Consider the following 18,281-nt stretch of genomic DNA (forward strand, 5'->3'; position numbering starts at 1 on the left):
AGGACACAAACCATGCCTATTAAAATGCAATTTTAATGAGATACTAGGTACAAAGTACGAACTGAGGAAAACGGTTGCTTTTTCTAACTTCTGGAGAGCCATCCTCTAAGTATTTAAGACCCGCATCAATGAAAAACAGATTATATACGAAGGTATTTTAACGACACCTTGGTACAATTGGTAGAGCGGCCGTCTTTGTGTAGATAGATACGAAGCCGTGGACCCGCGGCTGGTCAAAAAAAATGCATATTGTGTTTTATGTGTATGCAAGGACCCGATGGGTTGAGCGAATGGATAATTACTATGTATTTAACGTAAAAAAAGTCTGCTGATACAGCCTCCATTGTGTGGGTACTGGATACCCATAATAATTATATTATGCTCTGCTTTGTAGCGAACATGGTACATAATTTACTTGACTTGCTTTTAAGAAAATGTGGGTGCCGTCAATCCTGATAAGATTGACTTTATACCAAGTATTTAGCTACTTAAATTAGTATACAAAACGAGAAAGTAAACTTTACCTTATTAAAATAACTGTCAAAATATAACTACCATATTTATAATGTTATATTGATATTGCAGTATTTTTAGTAGGTATACCTACAAGAAATTGTATTAAATTTCTCCATTGGAACCTTTGCTTGGCAGATATTATTATAATATTAATAAGGCAACCAAGTAATATGTGTATCGTAAAACTTACATCAATAATTTGAAGTTGAAATGGGCATAGCGTGTCCTGAACATTGAATTAGTGCCCCACAAGAAACCACACATCCTGTGATTCAAAACGGCCCAGTAAAGGTCGTCGAATGCACGCTTTCCATGTTACTAATATAATACAATGAAACAAAAATAAAAAAGCTGGTTTGTCTCGTGAATTAGGAGGAATCCCAAATAGAAAAACCATAATGGGCCTATCCGACTATATCAACCAGGGAGGTATTTGAAATTAAATGATCGGTTTAACTGAGGGATGCATTTTGCGTATTTACAAGTGAGTATTAATTACATGAGTGAATATTGTTAAAATGTGATTATTATGCATGCATAGGACATCATCCACACATAATGCCGGGTCCACATTGGCAACATGTCGCCGACAACCTCGTTAAATTTTACGATAATTATCATACTTATCGTAAAATTTAACGAGGTTGCCGGCGACATGTTGCCAGTGTGGACCCGGCATAAGACGGCGACTCCAAACAAGGTATTTATTTACTTCATTGAAATCATTTTTGGTCTTTAAATAGTATGATTTTAAAACCCCATTTCTATATAAAATAACTCGATTGATTCCACAAATTGAATTTGTAAAAAAAAAATGTTTACTACTTTGCAATTACTAGTCCATTTTTATAACTGATATCGCCTTTATTGGATTTAACAATATTTACAAAATTCTATATTTTTTTAGTCTGCATCTATTTTGGCTTACCATCATTATCAAATCAAACACATTAAAAAAATCTAAGATTGATGCATAGTCAAAACAAAAAAAGTCGAAATAATGTTGTTTTACCTACATACAAGAGGTTGAGCTGTCTAAATCACAGCACACAAAATTAAAGTGTAAAATATTTTAGCAACATATCAATTAATTGCTGTATGTGTTACGAATCAATGGCGTAAAATTTTCGCAAGGGATGCGTTGTTGGGATGTGTGTTGCAACCTTCAAATACATCAATATTGAATGAGCGTCAGTGCATAAAGTGAGAGCAGTTGTCAGAACGAAGGATAAGCGTATTTTTGACACGTGTTTAAGTTTATCCCATATTCTTCCACACTCGAGATCGGTTGCCTGTTACTCCACATCCGTTAGGTATTTCAGTTCCCATTATTTCTGAGTTTCTTAAATTGATATGGAAAAATTAACAATAAAAAAGGTTTGACAATTTCAATGAAATTTTAACTATTTGATGTTTGCTTGGCACAGTGAGCGCGTGAATTATCATGGAGGATGATATTGAAATGAAATAAATTTCGGAGTCTTCATACCATTTATATAAATATACGTAAATATTACAAGAACAAGCAAACAGAAGCATATTATTTTTACGCTGACCATCAAGATACCAACTTCTGCCCTGACGCGGTCATCGCAACCGGTAAAGCCGAAGCAGTAGGAGGAGGAAAGGACAATTAACGGCACGCGATGGACGAAACGAAGACGTGGAAAGTGGCGTCGTTACCTGGAGGGGCGGATGCGGCAATGGACCCTCTGGCGATAAATTTGGATAGTAAAATAATACCGTATCCACTCTCAGGTGCAACGACATTTTCATCTTCACCAATACATTTTTATTTCCTAGTCTTCCTGCACATGTACAATAAAATAATAAAAAAAAACTTTTAAAAACCTAAGTTAAGATAAAAAAAAATACTTAAGTAGGCATGTAAAAATGCATTTTAAAGATAAGTCAGTATAACATTTTAATGAGGATTTTAATACACAAAAAAAATGTTGACATTTATGTTAATTGATGCGCCGGTAGTCTTAATAAGGTCGACGCTTCGTTAATTCGGAATTATCACTACTCTACGTAGATTATAAAATAATTATTTTCTCTTCCGTTTTAATATTTAGATATTATAATATCATGCCGTATAATATTTAAGAATGGGAAAGAATATACATTGAGATGTCACCGTAAGATATAGGTATACCTGCATCATGGTAAATATATATTGCACTTATAAACTCCAATAGAAATTTAACCATATATTTTTAAGTAGGTACCTAAGCATTAAATATTTAATGCGCGTGTTAACAAAAAAAAGATATTTAAAAAAAATGATATAACCACGAATATCTATCTAATCATTCTAATGAAAAATATGGATATTTTCAAAATGGTGATTCGCATAAGAAAATATAGAACATCATAACGAAACAAATATCCAATAAACCATTTCTTTTATTCAAATGAATAATTCACAAGATTTTGAGAACATATATTGAACATACATAACATAAAAGTGAGCTAGTTCAAGTAGGCATTATATAAAATATTTGACGAGAGCCGGGCGTTGGTTAGTAATTAAGGTAATTAATATTCCTTGATTTAGTACACAAAAATCGATAGTCAATAATAAAGCAATTTGATAAGCATTTCATGTCATTAGATAGGAGGCTCGTAGCATAATTGCTTAATGCACAGATTGGCGTGACACCAATGGTTGGATATACGGGTTCAAATCCCGTCGAGTTTCGTATTTTTTTCAAATATATTTTTTCTAGTGGGTTTAATATCTGAGGTGTTTTCAAGTTATGTATGTTCAATACAAATATCTTTCTTACAAAGTTTACCAATTCTTAACAAGATCTACGTTTTCGACCACTTGCCCAGAGTGTATTCATTTAAAAAAAAAAAACTAAAATTGCACTTTCATTATTGATGCTAAATGAGTAAATACAGAAGTAATTCTTTCATTGAGGGTTTGTAACGCTGTGCTTATAAGTACGCCATTGGACGTGCCCCTCGCATGCGATACGAGAAGTTGTGATATTTTATGATGAGGCGCGAGCTACCTTTCCGTTTTATACCTGAGCCTTTGAACCACGAGATCAAATGGAATAAAATAATCTACCTTGCCGAAGGGATAACCAAGTAAATAAAAGAAGAATTCCGTTGTATCATGCGTACAAAAATAGTATAAAAATAGCTGAACAATGGCGTAAAACCAATAGTAATAAATAAAACCAATAGTATAAAATAAATGTATATGTATTATAATCTATGTCTTCTTTGTATGTATTGTATAAAAGAGAAGAGAGAGACGATTATAAAATGGGACACAAAAATAATTAGTTAAAAGAAAAGTTTAAGCCATCCATAAATCTATAGAGCATTACATCGATCGCCTCCGGCTTATAAAATCGAGTTTCTTAAAATTACAGGATTATCCAATACAATACCTAGATATTCCTTTTAATTCGTTTAACAGATTACTAAAAATAATATTACGTCAATTACCTATTATAAACACAAATTTAGCTTATGTTCATGGCAACAAAACGAAGAGCGAAGACAGCATAGAGGCCTTCATTCAGCAGTGGAACGAAAGTAGCTGAGATGGTGATGATGACATTGAGTGATCAGTTGAAAACCAATAACGCATATTATGTAAACGCCATTTGCATGTATCTAAAATTTATAACTCGATGTAATTGAACTTAACTCGAATATAAGTAGTCACTACTTTAATATAGACTAATGTACCTACTTGTAACAAATGTGTCAAATAGAATTTAACCAAACATCAGTATGCATCAAAGTAAACCTCAATATTTCCATGTAATAACATAATATCCTTCTGCGGATAATCATTCAAGAAAAGATGTCCGATAAGCGAGACACGGGCAGAAGAAGAAAGCCCTAATTCAAGAAAATCATAGACTGGCTTAAGCTCAGTTATTAGTAGTCCATCGTTTAGTTTACAGGGAAAAGATAGCCAGTCGTCGCCGACGTCAGATAACGAATATTTTTTTATTTTTTTGTTTCTTTGATAAACACCACAACAGGCCGTGAAGCCCAATTAGAGTGGAAAAACTCCCAGGCTTGAGGAATTTACATATTAGATTATGTAAATATATTTTGACCTCACCGGGAATCGAACCCGGAACTCCCGGATGGAAGGCCAGCGCCTTAGGCACGGCACCACGAGAGCACAGAAAGAAAGAAAAATATAGTATAATCTCCATATATTAATAATTACATCTCAAAAATATGTTAAATGAATGTGTTTAATGCTAAAAAAGAACAGCTTATAAGAAAAACATGGGTAATTAATACCAAGGGTATTATAAAAAAAATCATTCGAAAAATGGCCAAATAAACCCACATGTTTTAAAATCATTGGCATGTTTTACACATAATCAATAATCGGATGTCTTCATACAACATTATCTTAATGATAACGAGGCACCTTGCCAATAAACCAAGTTGGACATTATAATAAATAGTCCAATCTGTTTTTCGATTTTAATTGACACATCGTTACAGTGTTTCACAATATCAAAGAATGGTGCTAGTTATTTTTTTTAAACATCTCCCTAAGTATCCGTATCCCGATAGCAGGTGCGCTTAAACCGGTCAAAAATCATCTAGGTAAGTACTTCTTTTTCGATAACCTAACTTGCTCACAAATTGAGTAAACTACCGTCTAACTTGAGCGATTAAACGTGGCAGCATTTCGGGATTAACATACAGACGAAGGCAATAAATAATTAATTGGGAAAATCCGGACGGGGGGCGCAATCGTTAGGCCATATATCATTGAAATAAATGCATCTATCTAATCCAAACGGAGGAGTTTAACACTGTGATACTGGATTCGGCGTCATAAATCTTATTTTTCATTTAAATATTAATAGTAATATTGAAACAAGATGTATGCAGTACGCTGACGAAGCTTAAATAATTAGGTAGTTTCACGGGATAAATGGTATTGGAAAACAATTAGAAGACAATTTTTTGGTCTACAAAAATATGAATGAAACGATAATTAAATCAAAGACAAAAACGCCAACCGTATAACTGGCATTCGTCAGGTGATAAACGGATATGGTATTTGAAAATGCGAATTGATGCTTTAAGTTTAAATAAAACATATTTCTACGGTAAAATACACCAGTTTTACGTAGAACTAAATTCGACTACCATACTAGTGAACACTAGATGATTGCAAAACTTTTAAAATATGGTTAAACATGCTTGGTAACATTAATTGCATTGTTTCCAAATAAACCAGGCGGCGGTCCCGATTGCATTTGCTTTGACACCTACATACTTAGGTAACGATTTTTTTGTGATTTATCATCCGAATATTCTAAACTTAATGGTTGATATTGTATTTAAAAAAAAAAAAGTTTACGCCAATAATTGTAAGATGTCTTTATCTGACTGCAATAAATCTACTGAAATAACTTGCAGATAATTTCACCTAACATTAGTTTTTTTCAGTTTCATATCATTCTACCTAACTTCTGATAGAATAAGGGCTTTTCAATGTATTGGGGAATATAATATTATTATCAGACACCAAGTCTAAAAACTAAAGAAATGGGAGAAAAACTATGATTATTCTCCCATATAACGGACGACGGATCATACTACCAAGGAACACAAAAATTGTATTAATCTGTTCTGTGCATATTACACACAACTTTGGATGATCACTTTAAAAGTTGCAATTTCAGTAGAGACATCGATTGACCGAATTACGAACACACATCTCCCTCACTTATTATTAAAGTACATTTTATCACGAATTACCTTCGAGGTAACTTGACTCGATGTCACTATAATAATTAGAAATGATAAATATAAAAGATTTAATTATTTAAATACATTGTATTTTATTTCAACGGCGCTTGCTTTTTGGCATATTATTTTAAATTATGTGGACATAGCCATGATTAATGTTTAAACTGGTATATTAAAAAAAAATACATAAATGACTGTCTTGGATTAATCATCATCAGCTGGGGTCGATCTACAGTTAGATATGACGGCCTCCCTTAGCCGTGGGACCTCTCTTCTCTTCCCTAGTTCTTAATTACCACGTATAACTTTATTATTTCGTCTATCCAGCGGGTTTTAGTGAGTCCCTTTGGGCGTTTAGTGCCCACTGGGTACCACATTAATTTTTCAGTGGTTGTCCATTGCCATTTCACCTACCTAGTGACCTCTATCACATCGCGTAGTCTTTTCTACTTTCCGTATCCATTGGTTTCTTTTGAGATCTTTCCGCGTTATGCCCAACATGCACCTTCCCGTGCCATGTTACGTTACTCGTATTTTTTCATATCTATTACATTGAGAATCCATGTCCCACACGCATACGTGAACGTTCCTAGCACACATTTGTTGAACACTTTAAGTCACTTTTGAAGATGCTATACAAGCGCCCAAATACACTCCATGCCAGTTTGATTCTGCGAGCAATCTCGTCACAAATACCACTGTCAATCAACATAATAGCGGGAGTATTATGGCTTAGGAATGATTTTATTGTATACGTATTATTTTTGTCAAAACGAGATAGCAGATAATATATAAATCATGAAATTCACTCACTTGTAGCTGCCATGGGTGTTGACGCACTTCCCCCGTTGGCAGGGGTCAGTCGCGCACTCAAAGACGTCATTCTCACAGGCGGCACCCGTGAAACCAGCGGCACACGTACATGTGTAGGTTCCCTCCTCGTTCGAAGCGCAAGTCGCGCCATTCTTGCAAGGCTGAGACGCGCAATGGTCTTGGCTTTCGCATCTCGCCCCTGTGGGAATTCGATAACATTTAAAAAAAGAAAAATCATGATGTAAACAATAAATAAACATAATATTTTGAAAATGTCCTGCGATTAGCAAAAAAAATAATTATACACGTTGGTTCAACCATTAACCAAGTCCATCTAATGATATAATTGTTTTAAATATTAAATACTTCACCAATAGGATCATATGAACTTCCACAGACTGGAGAAACACATTGTTTTTAATAGAAATGAATATCAGCCACTTGCTCAATTATATTAGATTCAAACTCTGGGTCCAAACACACATTGAAATCTACATATGAATTTGAAACACCAGGATTCCAATACGGGACACAAGACATTATAATCCAACACGTTACGGCTCGGAAAAATATTGTAAACTCACCGGTGAATCCTGGAGCACACGTGCACTGGTAGTCGGTAAGACTCCTGAGCACGCATGATCCTCCGTTCTGGCAAGGCGAGGAGTCGCAGCTGTTCTCGACTTTGATCTCGCAAAGGGACGCGCTGTAGCCGAGAGGGCACTCGCAGACAAAGGCTGGTGACGATGCCGGCGCCTGCTTCACCCTACACGACCCACCGTTCTGGCATCGTGGTCCTGGGCCTGTGTAGCATGGGTTCAGATGTTGACAGTATTCTCCTACAAAGCGGGCAGTGCAACTGTGAAAGAAGAAAAAAATGTATTAGTAAGCAATTACATAATATATTACAATACCAAAGACATACCTAATGAATGATAAAGTCTTTATAAGTTTTTGTTACGATTGTAGGTACCCACTAAAATGTAAAATATATTACTTCGATCAACAAATTTCACCACGAATATCATTGTCGTTTTCCCTCCACGGATAACATGTGTAGACGTAAAAATATTATTATTTGAAATAACCCATTGTATTGTATTACCTATTTAAAGATGCTCTCTTTGTGAACGACAGATAGAGCATTCGTTAGGATGAAAACGATCATGGGGTGTATTATAATAATTATGGAATAAATACTAATATAATAACTTAATAACACACAAAATACTTTGAAGTGTTTGTTTTTTTTTTCTAAGAACGAATGTTGCGAAATATAAAAAAATAAGCTAGATCAATTCATTACAAAATGATCATTTATAATTCATTATGTCCAAATATGATCGTCTCACGAAAGCCCAAATAAAAGTTCTCGTATGTATTCAATGACAGCATTTTTCTAGGAATATTTTGAACAGAGTTTTTTTCTCTCAGATTTAATACCGTATAAATAATATGTTATCATGTTGTACAATAGTACTAATTATAGGGATCGTGGGATCCTTAGACGTCCGTGATTAATGAAGAATGCGACGATATCCTGAAATTATTTCTTCATTAGCGAATGCGAAATTTCTCAGAAACATGTAATCATAGTTAAAACGACGCAGTTGGTGTACCATGCCTATAACGAAAATGTCTGTCAGAATAGTCAACACAAACTAAAGCTAACCACAACATGTCAGACTCACATTAGATATGAAATAATAAGACACAAATAGTATAACATATTTACAGCCATACAGTTGTAAAAGTGATGAGATTAGTAATTATAGGTATGTGAGAAACAGTTACGTTGGATATGTTACAATAATGCTGTGATATTTTTCATCCAAATAGTGTTTAATACCATCATTATTACCTAAAATTAATAATTCTAATAAGTTCTAATTGATTTGAGGCGGGCTATGTACGCAAGCCCCGATGGCAAGAGAAGATCTGGATGGCCGAAATTGAGATAGCTGGACTGCGCCACGGAAGATTTAAAAATGCTCGGTCAAAGCAACTAAACTAGTGTCGGTACTGGATCGTCCAGGATGGAGGAAGTTTTTGAAGGAAGCTATGACCCGCCAAGGGTTGCAGTACCATAAATTGTGATGATTGATTTCAATTTTGTACAATTCCATTTTGAGTATTTTTTTGCATTGTAAATAAAATAGTGAAAAACTCGAATCAATTAGAATTTAAATTCAAATTCCATCAAGTATCCTCGGTCGTTAGTATTAATTTAAGAAGTACTTCTATTATGTTGGTCTGGCTGCATAATATTAATTCTTAAAAACGCCATCTGGCTATCGTTGTAAAATATGTTTAAAAATTTAAGACGAGATAATATAAAAATAGTCTATCTACATATCTACAATAAGTGGGTATATATTATTATTATATGTTTTGCATCTCCGGCTCTAGGAATAACAGTGACTAGGCAGCAAAAAACCATAGTCCACCATTTATTATTATGTAGACTTGACTCATGCAAACCGTTATGATTTTCGTGTAATAAAATAGGCGTTGACAGTATTTAGAACATGTCACGATTCTATATGGCGATACAAAGAATATATTTTATAATAAATGACTGCAGATTATTTTATTCCATGTTGGTCAATTCCGATAGATAGAACATAGATAAATAAACAACGTTCATCAGAATATTTAATGCTAATGGATTGCAGTGGCAGAAAATTATGTGGCCACCACAATATGACAATTCTAATAGATTTAAGTTTTTTTGCGACCCGGGTTTCGCATTTCGGCGTCTTCGGGCACTATACGCACTCAATAAATAAATACACACGTTAATTCTAACTTATAATAGATTAAGACAGTAGGTAAAAACCAGTGTGTGTTTACCAAGGTAAAAACACACTGACAAAACGACTCAAATGGAATAGTACAAAACGTAAATCCATTAGAATTTAAATTCAAATCCCATCAAATGCCTTCGGTCGATGGTATTAATATTACAATAACAAATTATCGCACTTGAGATCACCGTTTGCCGTGCCGTACATCTAGAACTAAAATTAAATTGTCCTTGTCTGTGATTTCGAAATATTTGCTTTTTGGTCAGCGTTTTGAGTATTTCCATAATACTTATAGCCGACATGTAGTTTTTTTTGTTCCGTTTTGACTTTAAAAAAAATCTATTGGACCGATACTTCCACAACGTATATATTATGTACCACCATGTTAGTTCCAATTTAATAAAGTTTCATCTCGATATCTCAAAAGATTCCGCAGTTACTAGATATAACGTCTTTAGAATAACGCAGTTAGTCCGATAATAGCGGGGGATCATGGGGTGAGATGCGGCTAGAGGGGTGCGAGCCTTTATACAAAAAAATGTTGTCTATAATAAATAATTAAATATCGTATAAATAAGCAATGGACTATTATTACCTTAAATGTAAGATATATTTACACATCTTAATATCCATTTTGATAAGAACACGTCATCCCATAGCTCATAACATAACATAAGGGTAGATAATAGAAACAGATGAAGCATTCATTCTTTCTGCAAACAATTTAATATACCTACTATGTATTTGAGAACCACTCCCGAATTCACTGAATTTAAATATCCGCTCTACGAAAACCATGTATTTTACAAAATACCTGCCTAAATAAAAAATTTAAAAAAAAATGTATTTTCTTTAATTTTTCTTCTTAATTCCATTTAAATAACCGTAAGACAGAGCAATAGAGGTACCTACTTATTATTTTATACATTCGCCAATATTATAATAATATGTCAGAGTAAATTTTCCGGATTTTTTAACCACTGGGCCATATTAACGTAAGTATGAATGATTTAGGTAGCTCTATAGTCTATAGCTTAAATCGTATGCAGTGAAAGTAAAGGCTAGAACGCTCGCCTTTTACCTTACCCCATGCGTCACAGGTTCGAATACCGCAGCTGGATCATATTCATTTCCTGTTTTCTAAAGCAACATATGTGTTTGGCTGTTCATTACCCGCCACTTCTCTGCAAATGGGAAGCGATCTTTAAAGTTGTGATGGGAGTGACCCAGGAAGAACTTCCCAGACTGTGTGTGGTTGTGATTGACGTGCGTTAGACTGTGCGAGATTCCTAGCTTGACTACTACTTAACTTAGTTGAATCGAGCCCAGAAGAGACCTTCTCCCTCATTGCAAGATATAGAAAATTTACTACTATCGCATGACCCCAATACATAACTAGGCATTGGTAAGATAACGCGCAGGGAAAAATAGAAGCAAAGACCAAAGCGTAGGTAGAAAGAATGAGATTATTTTGTCTACGCAGCCTCCGTAAGTGGCACAACACCAAAGGCATTGGCGATCTGATACGAATGGACCATGATAGGAAGGTGTACCTACTTCAATTTGGTAGCAAACCTTCGATAGGAAACACTGCCCTATATAAACTACAACTACTGATAGTTACATGAGTTCAACCAAATGATAGACATGTCTCACACGTTTTTTATTTCCATCACACACCTTTATTTTCATAGTAACAAATAAAAACAGCAATTTTTGCATTATTATATAACAGACCAGTAATCCCATCGTTTCTTCACACATAATTTATACGACAATAATTATTCATCTTGAATACATCGAAATATATAGTACCTATATTTGGTGTAAAATTATGGTATAACTTTTACTATTTAATTATACTTACGGTATGAAACATTTATACATACCGATACAGTAAAACTTGAGTACCTTTGTATTCAACGAAAATCTGGCGTCGTTGTATTGCATGAGTCTATCGGTTGACTTGATGTTTACGAAAGGCATCAAAAGTCAATACATTTTTGTTAGAAAAGCACTCAAGAGCAACAAGTACTGGGGGTACAGGGCATCACCTGCCTATCGTTCAAACAACGCGTCCTTTCATATTATTTGCCATTGTAATTGTCAATATGTCTGCGAGAACAGGTTATTTCAACCCAAACTGAGATTTGTTACTTTAGTCGTGTTAAAGAATGTGGAATGTTGTATAAATCGTCTAAAATTTCATATACTATATTATACCCATTGACTTAATAATATACGCAGCGTCGAAGTAGCGCTCATGTGTTTGACATATTCTGCTAACATGTACAAAATGGGAAGGGCTATATAAGGACATGTCTTGTATAGATCATACGTAATAAAATAATTATTGAAAACGATTTTACGGTAGGTAATTAAATACGATCAAATGTTTATCCATGTTGATCAAATATTATATTGGTTGTGTCGCGGTTATTAAGGAGCCATGAACTTCTAAATACGATCATTGCCAATGCCAAATTATCATCGATTATTTAATTAGAAACAAAAAATGGATAACTACATTAATCGCTTCAATCGTATTAATTAAAGGTGGAAGAGGAACATTGCAGTGGGTAATTGAAATAAAACACGTAAGTACCTAATATATTATATTAGTTGAAAATTGCATATCGTAGCGAACGAAACCTGTCCTGATTTTATATAATTATGTGGAATTGAATTAGCTGTCGGTAAATGTTAAAGGACCGTAAATAATGTCATGGCTTGAGGATGAATATTAATCCACCAGTCGTAGAAATCAGTTAACAATAAATTATTGTTATTTCTTTGTGCACTTGTACAACCAAGTAAATGAATGCACAAGCACAATTGTTGGTACATTTGTCAAATGCACGAAGGATTGCGCCGAAAGCCGGCTACAAACGTGGTTGCATACTTGTGCGGTATATCTGCGCGTTTTTAGCACAAGTATACATGATGGTCATTATAGCCTCCAAACGATACAAGTATTACACGTCATTTACACTATTGTACACTGTCAGCATGGTTCAACCATGTCTTCCAAAAATAAAACGAAAAATACGCGATTAGTTCAGACTTGCGCAAGTCTGCTACACACGTTCAATTATACCTGCACAAGTATACCTATAAAACAGAAATTCAAAAATTGTCGATCATTCAGTCAAAAGATTTGTGCAATATCTGCTTGTGTATACCTACTTGCGCCAAAAACTATTCAGCTGGCTTTAACAAAATATAGTGTTTTATGTTAATAAATGATTCGTCAATACAATAGATATCTAAATGGAAAAATGTGTGTTTACGAAAAACAACAATATAATCGACGTACTATTAAATTTATTTCAGTTATATTTAATTTATTCTCCACAATATCATTCTTGACCAGCGAATCGACAGAGATTTAATGGAAAGTTAATAAGCAATACTTTGTGATGTAAAACAGAACGCTTAAATCAAAATAATCAACATGTCAGTTGCCTACATTAAAAATATAGTTTTGCATAGTATAATATGATGCAGCGCATTTATCGGTATATTCAATTAGTAATGTGTACTTGTCTTCAGTTCCAATCGAAAATCAGCAAAGCTTGAGTGCAAGAGATTAACACGTAAAAAGCAAATAAATTCTTTTCGCTCAATACTAAATTCACTAGCTCATCATTTCGTTCAAACATCCTGTTAAAAGTTATAGATACACACTTCGACTACGTGAAAATCGGTACTTTAGTTACAATACACAGTGCCACAGTACACGTTTAGCATACGAAGTTATGATTTATTTTCATTGAATGCTACACGGACGAAACATTTGATTACAATAAGAACATAATAATTATATGAAAACGATATACCATTACATACCGTATGTGTAGTAACGTACGGCAATTATGTAGTTAGTTTTGGCATTTTCCACTTGACCATAAAATTTGTAGAATATATTGTTATAATTATTATATGATCAATTTGTTATAAATATTATTTTTATATGAAAACTTCTTTATTTCTCCAATATTATGCCAGTTATGTTCATACACAATTAGTTATGATTACAAACTAATGATTCCTTAATACCTAGGTACATATTACGTACATCGTGATGTCTATAAATAAGCTGTGGATGTGGCACATGCCTTAATTATTCTAAAATATGATAGAAATAATATCAATAAGCCAATAAAAAATTAAAGGCTTACCAGTTACCCAGTACTGCTCCATATGATACCAAATATGCAGTGGTATGGGACTTCCTATTTGGTAATATCTTTTTAAAGTCTTCAGTAAGGTCTTTTTCAAGGTAACAGTTTCCCATTATATTAAGACAGCGTTGTCAATGCGTAATTTCATTATAAAACAACACTACGTTCGTTTTTTATCTATCAATAATGTAAAAGGGTTCTCAAAATACGCCTTGTGCTTTAAATATAGTTAGGTATGTGATTTTAAAGAGAATGCTCTCAAAAAACACCGCAAGCCATTGATCTTCATAAATTTCATTGAGTTCCATGTTGTACATTGGTATAATAAATAAATTCGCTATATTATGTAATAGTTATTGCATAGTACCTATAGTATGTAGGTATTTAATTTACTAAGGAAATTATCGTGTAAATATTTAAAATATGTTTTGAAATAATTTTGTATCGAATCTTCGTCACTTCTACAAATGAACAAAAAAACATAGGAATACATTCAAATGCCGTTCATTTGTCGCGATACGGGGTGAATTGGAAATATTCCATGTCATGTAGACTGCGCACATGATGACAAAATAAGTGATGTGCAAGCCAGCCGATGTTGGTTTAAAAAATAATTTTCAAAGCACACATGTCCGCTTTTGAACACATCACGTGTGATCCATATATGGCAGGATTTGTTCAAGTTGTCACTAACCATTTATGAATTGAATTACACGACATGTATTCTGATTGTTTCTAATTTCGCGGGCGCGATCTGCTTTCTGATCTAGAGATACGTGAATAAAAAAACAAATAAGTACTTAGTATTATAACAACATCATTTTTTTGTAGAAAACTATGGCACAGTTGGATTGTGCTGTATGTCTCATGCATATAATATGTTAAATCAACCAGTCCCTCTAAATCAAAAAATATGCTTAATTATTAAGCTGTAATGTATTTTTTGAGAAATCGTCAACGCTTTGTATTCATTGAGAGAACAGCTAAATTAAATGAATGAATTTGCAGAATTACATTTTTTTATAACTTTATACACATTTGGTATCCATTATTATATTATATAAGTAATTAATTTACGAGACGTGTTTCGCTTACATGATAATCTTTGTCCGGGGCCAAGTGAAGATATATTTATAAATTATTTTACCAAATAATACCTAAATGTCTTAAAATGTTCAGGCATATTAAATTCCGTAATTAGTTCGTTCAGTTTTACGATTTTCGTACCATTATTATGAATGAAAAAACTTGTGTCTGAAATTCAATATTATATTATTGTGAATCTTTTGGATTTTAATCTGTCTTGGTCATAGTGATCAATATAAAATTGTGTGTAGATCAAGCTTTATCAAAATTATTAAGTGGGGAAAATATTAAAAATGTTAGTTCATGTTTATAAAACTATTCTGCATTATAATATTGTTAAATAGTAAAATTATTTAAAAATTACGAGTACAACATTTACGTATTCAAAAGTTGTCTGTCACTGTCGCAAGAAACCAGGCCGTCGCTGGCATAAAGCGTGTAAGTATATGAAATTCATAAACAAACATTTTTTCAAGTCCTTGAAGCAGCAAGGATCTGCCTAAACAAATAATATTATTTTTAATAAAACACCGGCGTATATGAACAAAAAAAAACGATGGGGCTTTGCTTTGCCAGACAACGTTGAAAACCAGTAGATAATGAAAGGATATTCCGCGCATTTTAAATATCTTAAAAAACATTCAAATAGGTATAATGTCCAATATTCAAGACGCAAAAAGATTTCTGTCGGGGGATAACCTATTTTTTTTAATAACATTTATTATAACTATTATAAGTTATGACGAGATAACGTTTTAGAGATGAGAAGGTAGGTAGGTACTAGGAGAGAATCGTAATAGGGGAGAATCTGTTAATTTCGCCCAACCAACCATTAATAACTGGGACTTATATTATGTTATACATATAGAATTTAAAGCGAGTTTGCAATATACACTATTATTGCAATATAGTTGTACTTACCTATATATCTACATGACGTGGCAATATTACACGTAGAGGTTATAATCGAAAATTCTCGAGTAATATTGAAAAAATTTAATTCTCGTTTCTCGAGAATGTTTTTGAATGAAATTTCGAGATTATCATTTCGCGAGAAATGGTGACCGACCTTAGGTAATTGGTTTGAATAAATTATAGAAAATTTATATTCTCGTACATATTTCTACTTATTTGTAGCTTAAATATAAATGTAACAGTTTCCCGGAATACCTGCATTATACTTCCATCTGTAGATGTTTCTCTAGGAATGAATAAAATATGTAAGAGCAAGTCTATGTGAAATTTCGTTTTATATATAGCATGGCCCTTTGTTGCATCTGCTAGTAATTCAATGGGCCGCATTTATATTGTAAATTTAATGATAAGCCTTATAAGCTAATGACCTATAAACAGTGTAAAAATAATCAATTTTACAATATTTTTTACCGTCCTTTTGTACTGGTTAATGATGACTACAATACATTGTCGTAAAAAATGTATTCCGTTATATGAAAATAAAATACGACCAAATCAAATCATTCTCATTCAAGTTTCGCAAAAAAACACCACTCAAAAGAGTAAAATAAATGCTAGAATATTAACGAAACAAAGTCGTGACTAATGTGATACAATTATTTAGGATTTACGTAGGTATATCATTATTTTCTAATGACTCGTCTGAAAGAAGAGACACGGCGTGGAGACGAACGGTGGTCATAGGCGACCGTTGTCGAGTCGTTTGTCACGCGATACCGGTGAGAATGCGATTGGCCCCGTAATATTAGAGGATGTAATATACCGCACAAGCCTACTAAGCACTTTTTAAAAGTATCAATATTGTTTTACAATGAATATTTAAATGTTGAACTTACCTATTTGTAATAATTAATAATGTAATAAAATAATTAACGGCAATGTTTTTAAAACGTTGATTACAATACTGTCGTAATAATTATGTTTTTAATCTGAATTTGAGTTCGTATATCCAGCAGGTTTTAGGCCTTTAGGGCATCCCTGTGGACATATAGTGCCCCTTGGGTACCACTGTATGAAGCCATTTGACCAGCGGTTATCCTCTCCACAAGCGACATTCCAGCTCATTGCCATTTCATCTGGTTAGTACTATATCGATATTAAGTATATTGCTAATATTCGAACTGCATGAAGTGTACTGCATCAGACAAAGGATTTACTTTAATGCTGATATACTAATTATAATGTTCAAAATAATCAGTATATACATAAAGTAGTGGGTACTTTGACAAAACCACGAAAATACAATCAAGCCCGGATAAGTTCCCCCGCTGTCCGAAATATACCATTGCGTTCCTGCGGCCGGAATCCGGTTTCCCTCGATAGGCCGGACGGGCATTATTCACCACGGTAACAAAAAACGAAAAAATCAAATGAAAATAATCGAACTGGCTCAAAAGACGCCCCGCTCAATCGAAGTGACGTCGATCGCTCCGGGATTGTTCCATGTTCCTCGGTTGACAGATTTCGGTCTTAAACATTCTTCAATGGGTCTGACAGAGTGACTACAAAAAGCTATCCTGTATATTTAAAGATTGCCAATAAAGTTTTTCGTGTGTTATTAAATTTGGTTGCATATACATACAGGGTAATATTTATAATGCATCAACTAATGCATTCAAATATTCCCATTGCACACATTAGGTAGATTTTTGATAACCAATAATTTTACACGTTCAGTCAGTTTTTTTACGGTACTGAATACTCATTTGAAGCATCCATACGTTTATGTATTAATATGTATATCGATTAGTTGATATATTTCTTATCGTTGAGAATCGTGGTTCCATTTATAAGACTCTCCTCGTTAGATTTTCCCAGGAGGCCTTTCGTTTTCCGCATGACTGAAAGTAAATGGATTGTAGCATAATTTACGTAGTCGTATGGATCATCGAGTAGACATTCCTCTTCCGTATTGATTTCGACATTTTCACCACCAATAAACGTCTTTAATTATCCAGATGTTTGCCAAAGAAATACAGAGCTATCAGAATATTGTGTAAAACTGATCATTCATCTTTATTTTCTCTAATACTGTTCATACGGAAACCCTTTTCCGTGTATCATAGTATCTACCATGCTCCTACAATATCATCATATCGTAATCAATGAATACAATATCATAAAATCTCCAATACACGTA

The 18,281-nt window shown here is 33.5% G+C and overlaps 1 protein-coding gene across 1 annotated transcript in view; it reads right to left on the bottom strand.

Moving 5' to 3' along the window:
- The window catches only part of N (neurogenic locus Notch protein), a 203,564-nt gene that overhangs the window by 41,609 nt on the left and 143,674 nt on the right, over positions 1-18,281 (bottom strand). Inside the window, exons 3-4 of the mRNA XM_085946764.1 lie at positions 7,674-7,948; positions 7,090-7,288 (exon numbers count right to left, since the gene is read on the bottom strand). Coding sequence (XP_085802890.1) covers positions 7,090-7,288; positions 7,674-7,948 — 474 coding nt within the window. The remainder of the gene's footprint in view (positions 1-7,089; positions 7,289-7,673; positions 7,949-18,281) is intronic.

This window comes from Rhyacophila brunnea, unplaced genomic scaffold (genome assembly GCF_057557595.1).
Source record: "Rhyacophila brunnea isolate RB1 unplaced genomic scaffold, BYU_Rbru_1.0 scaffold_2, whole genome shotgun sequence".
Classification (NCBI taxonomy): domain Eukaryota; kingdom Metazoa; phylum Arthropoda; class Insecta; order Trichoptera; family Rhyacophilidae; genus Rhyacophila; species Rhyacophila brunnea.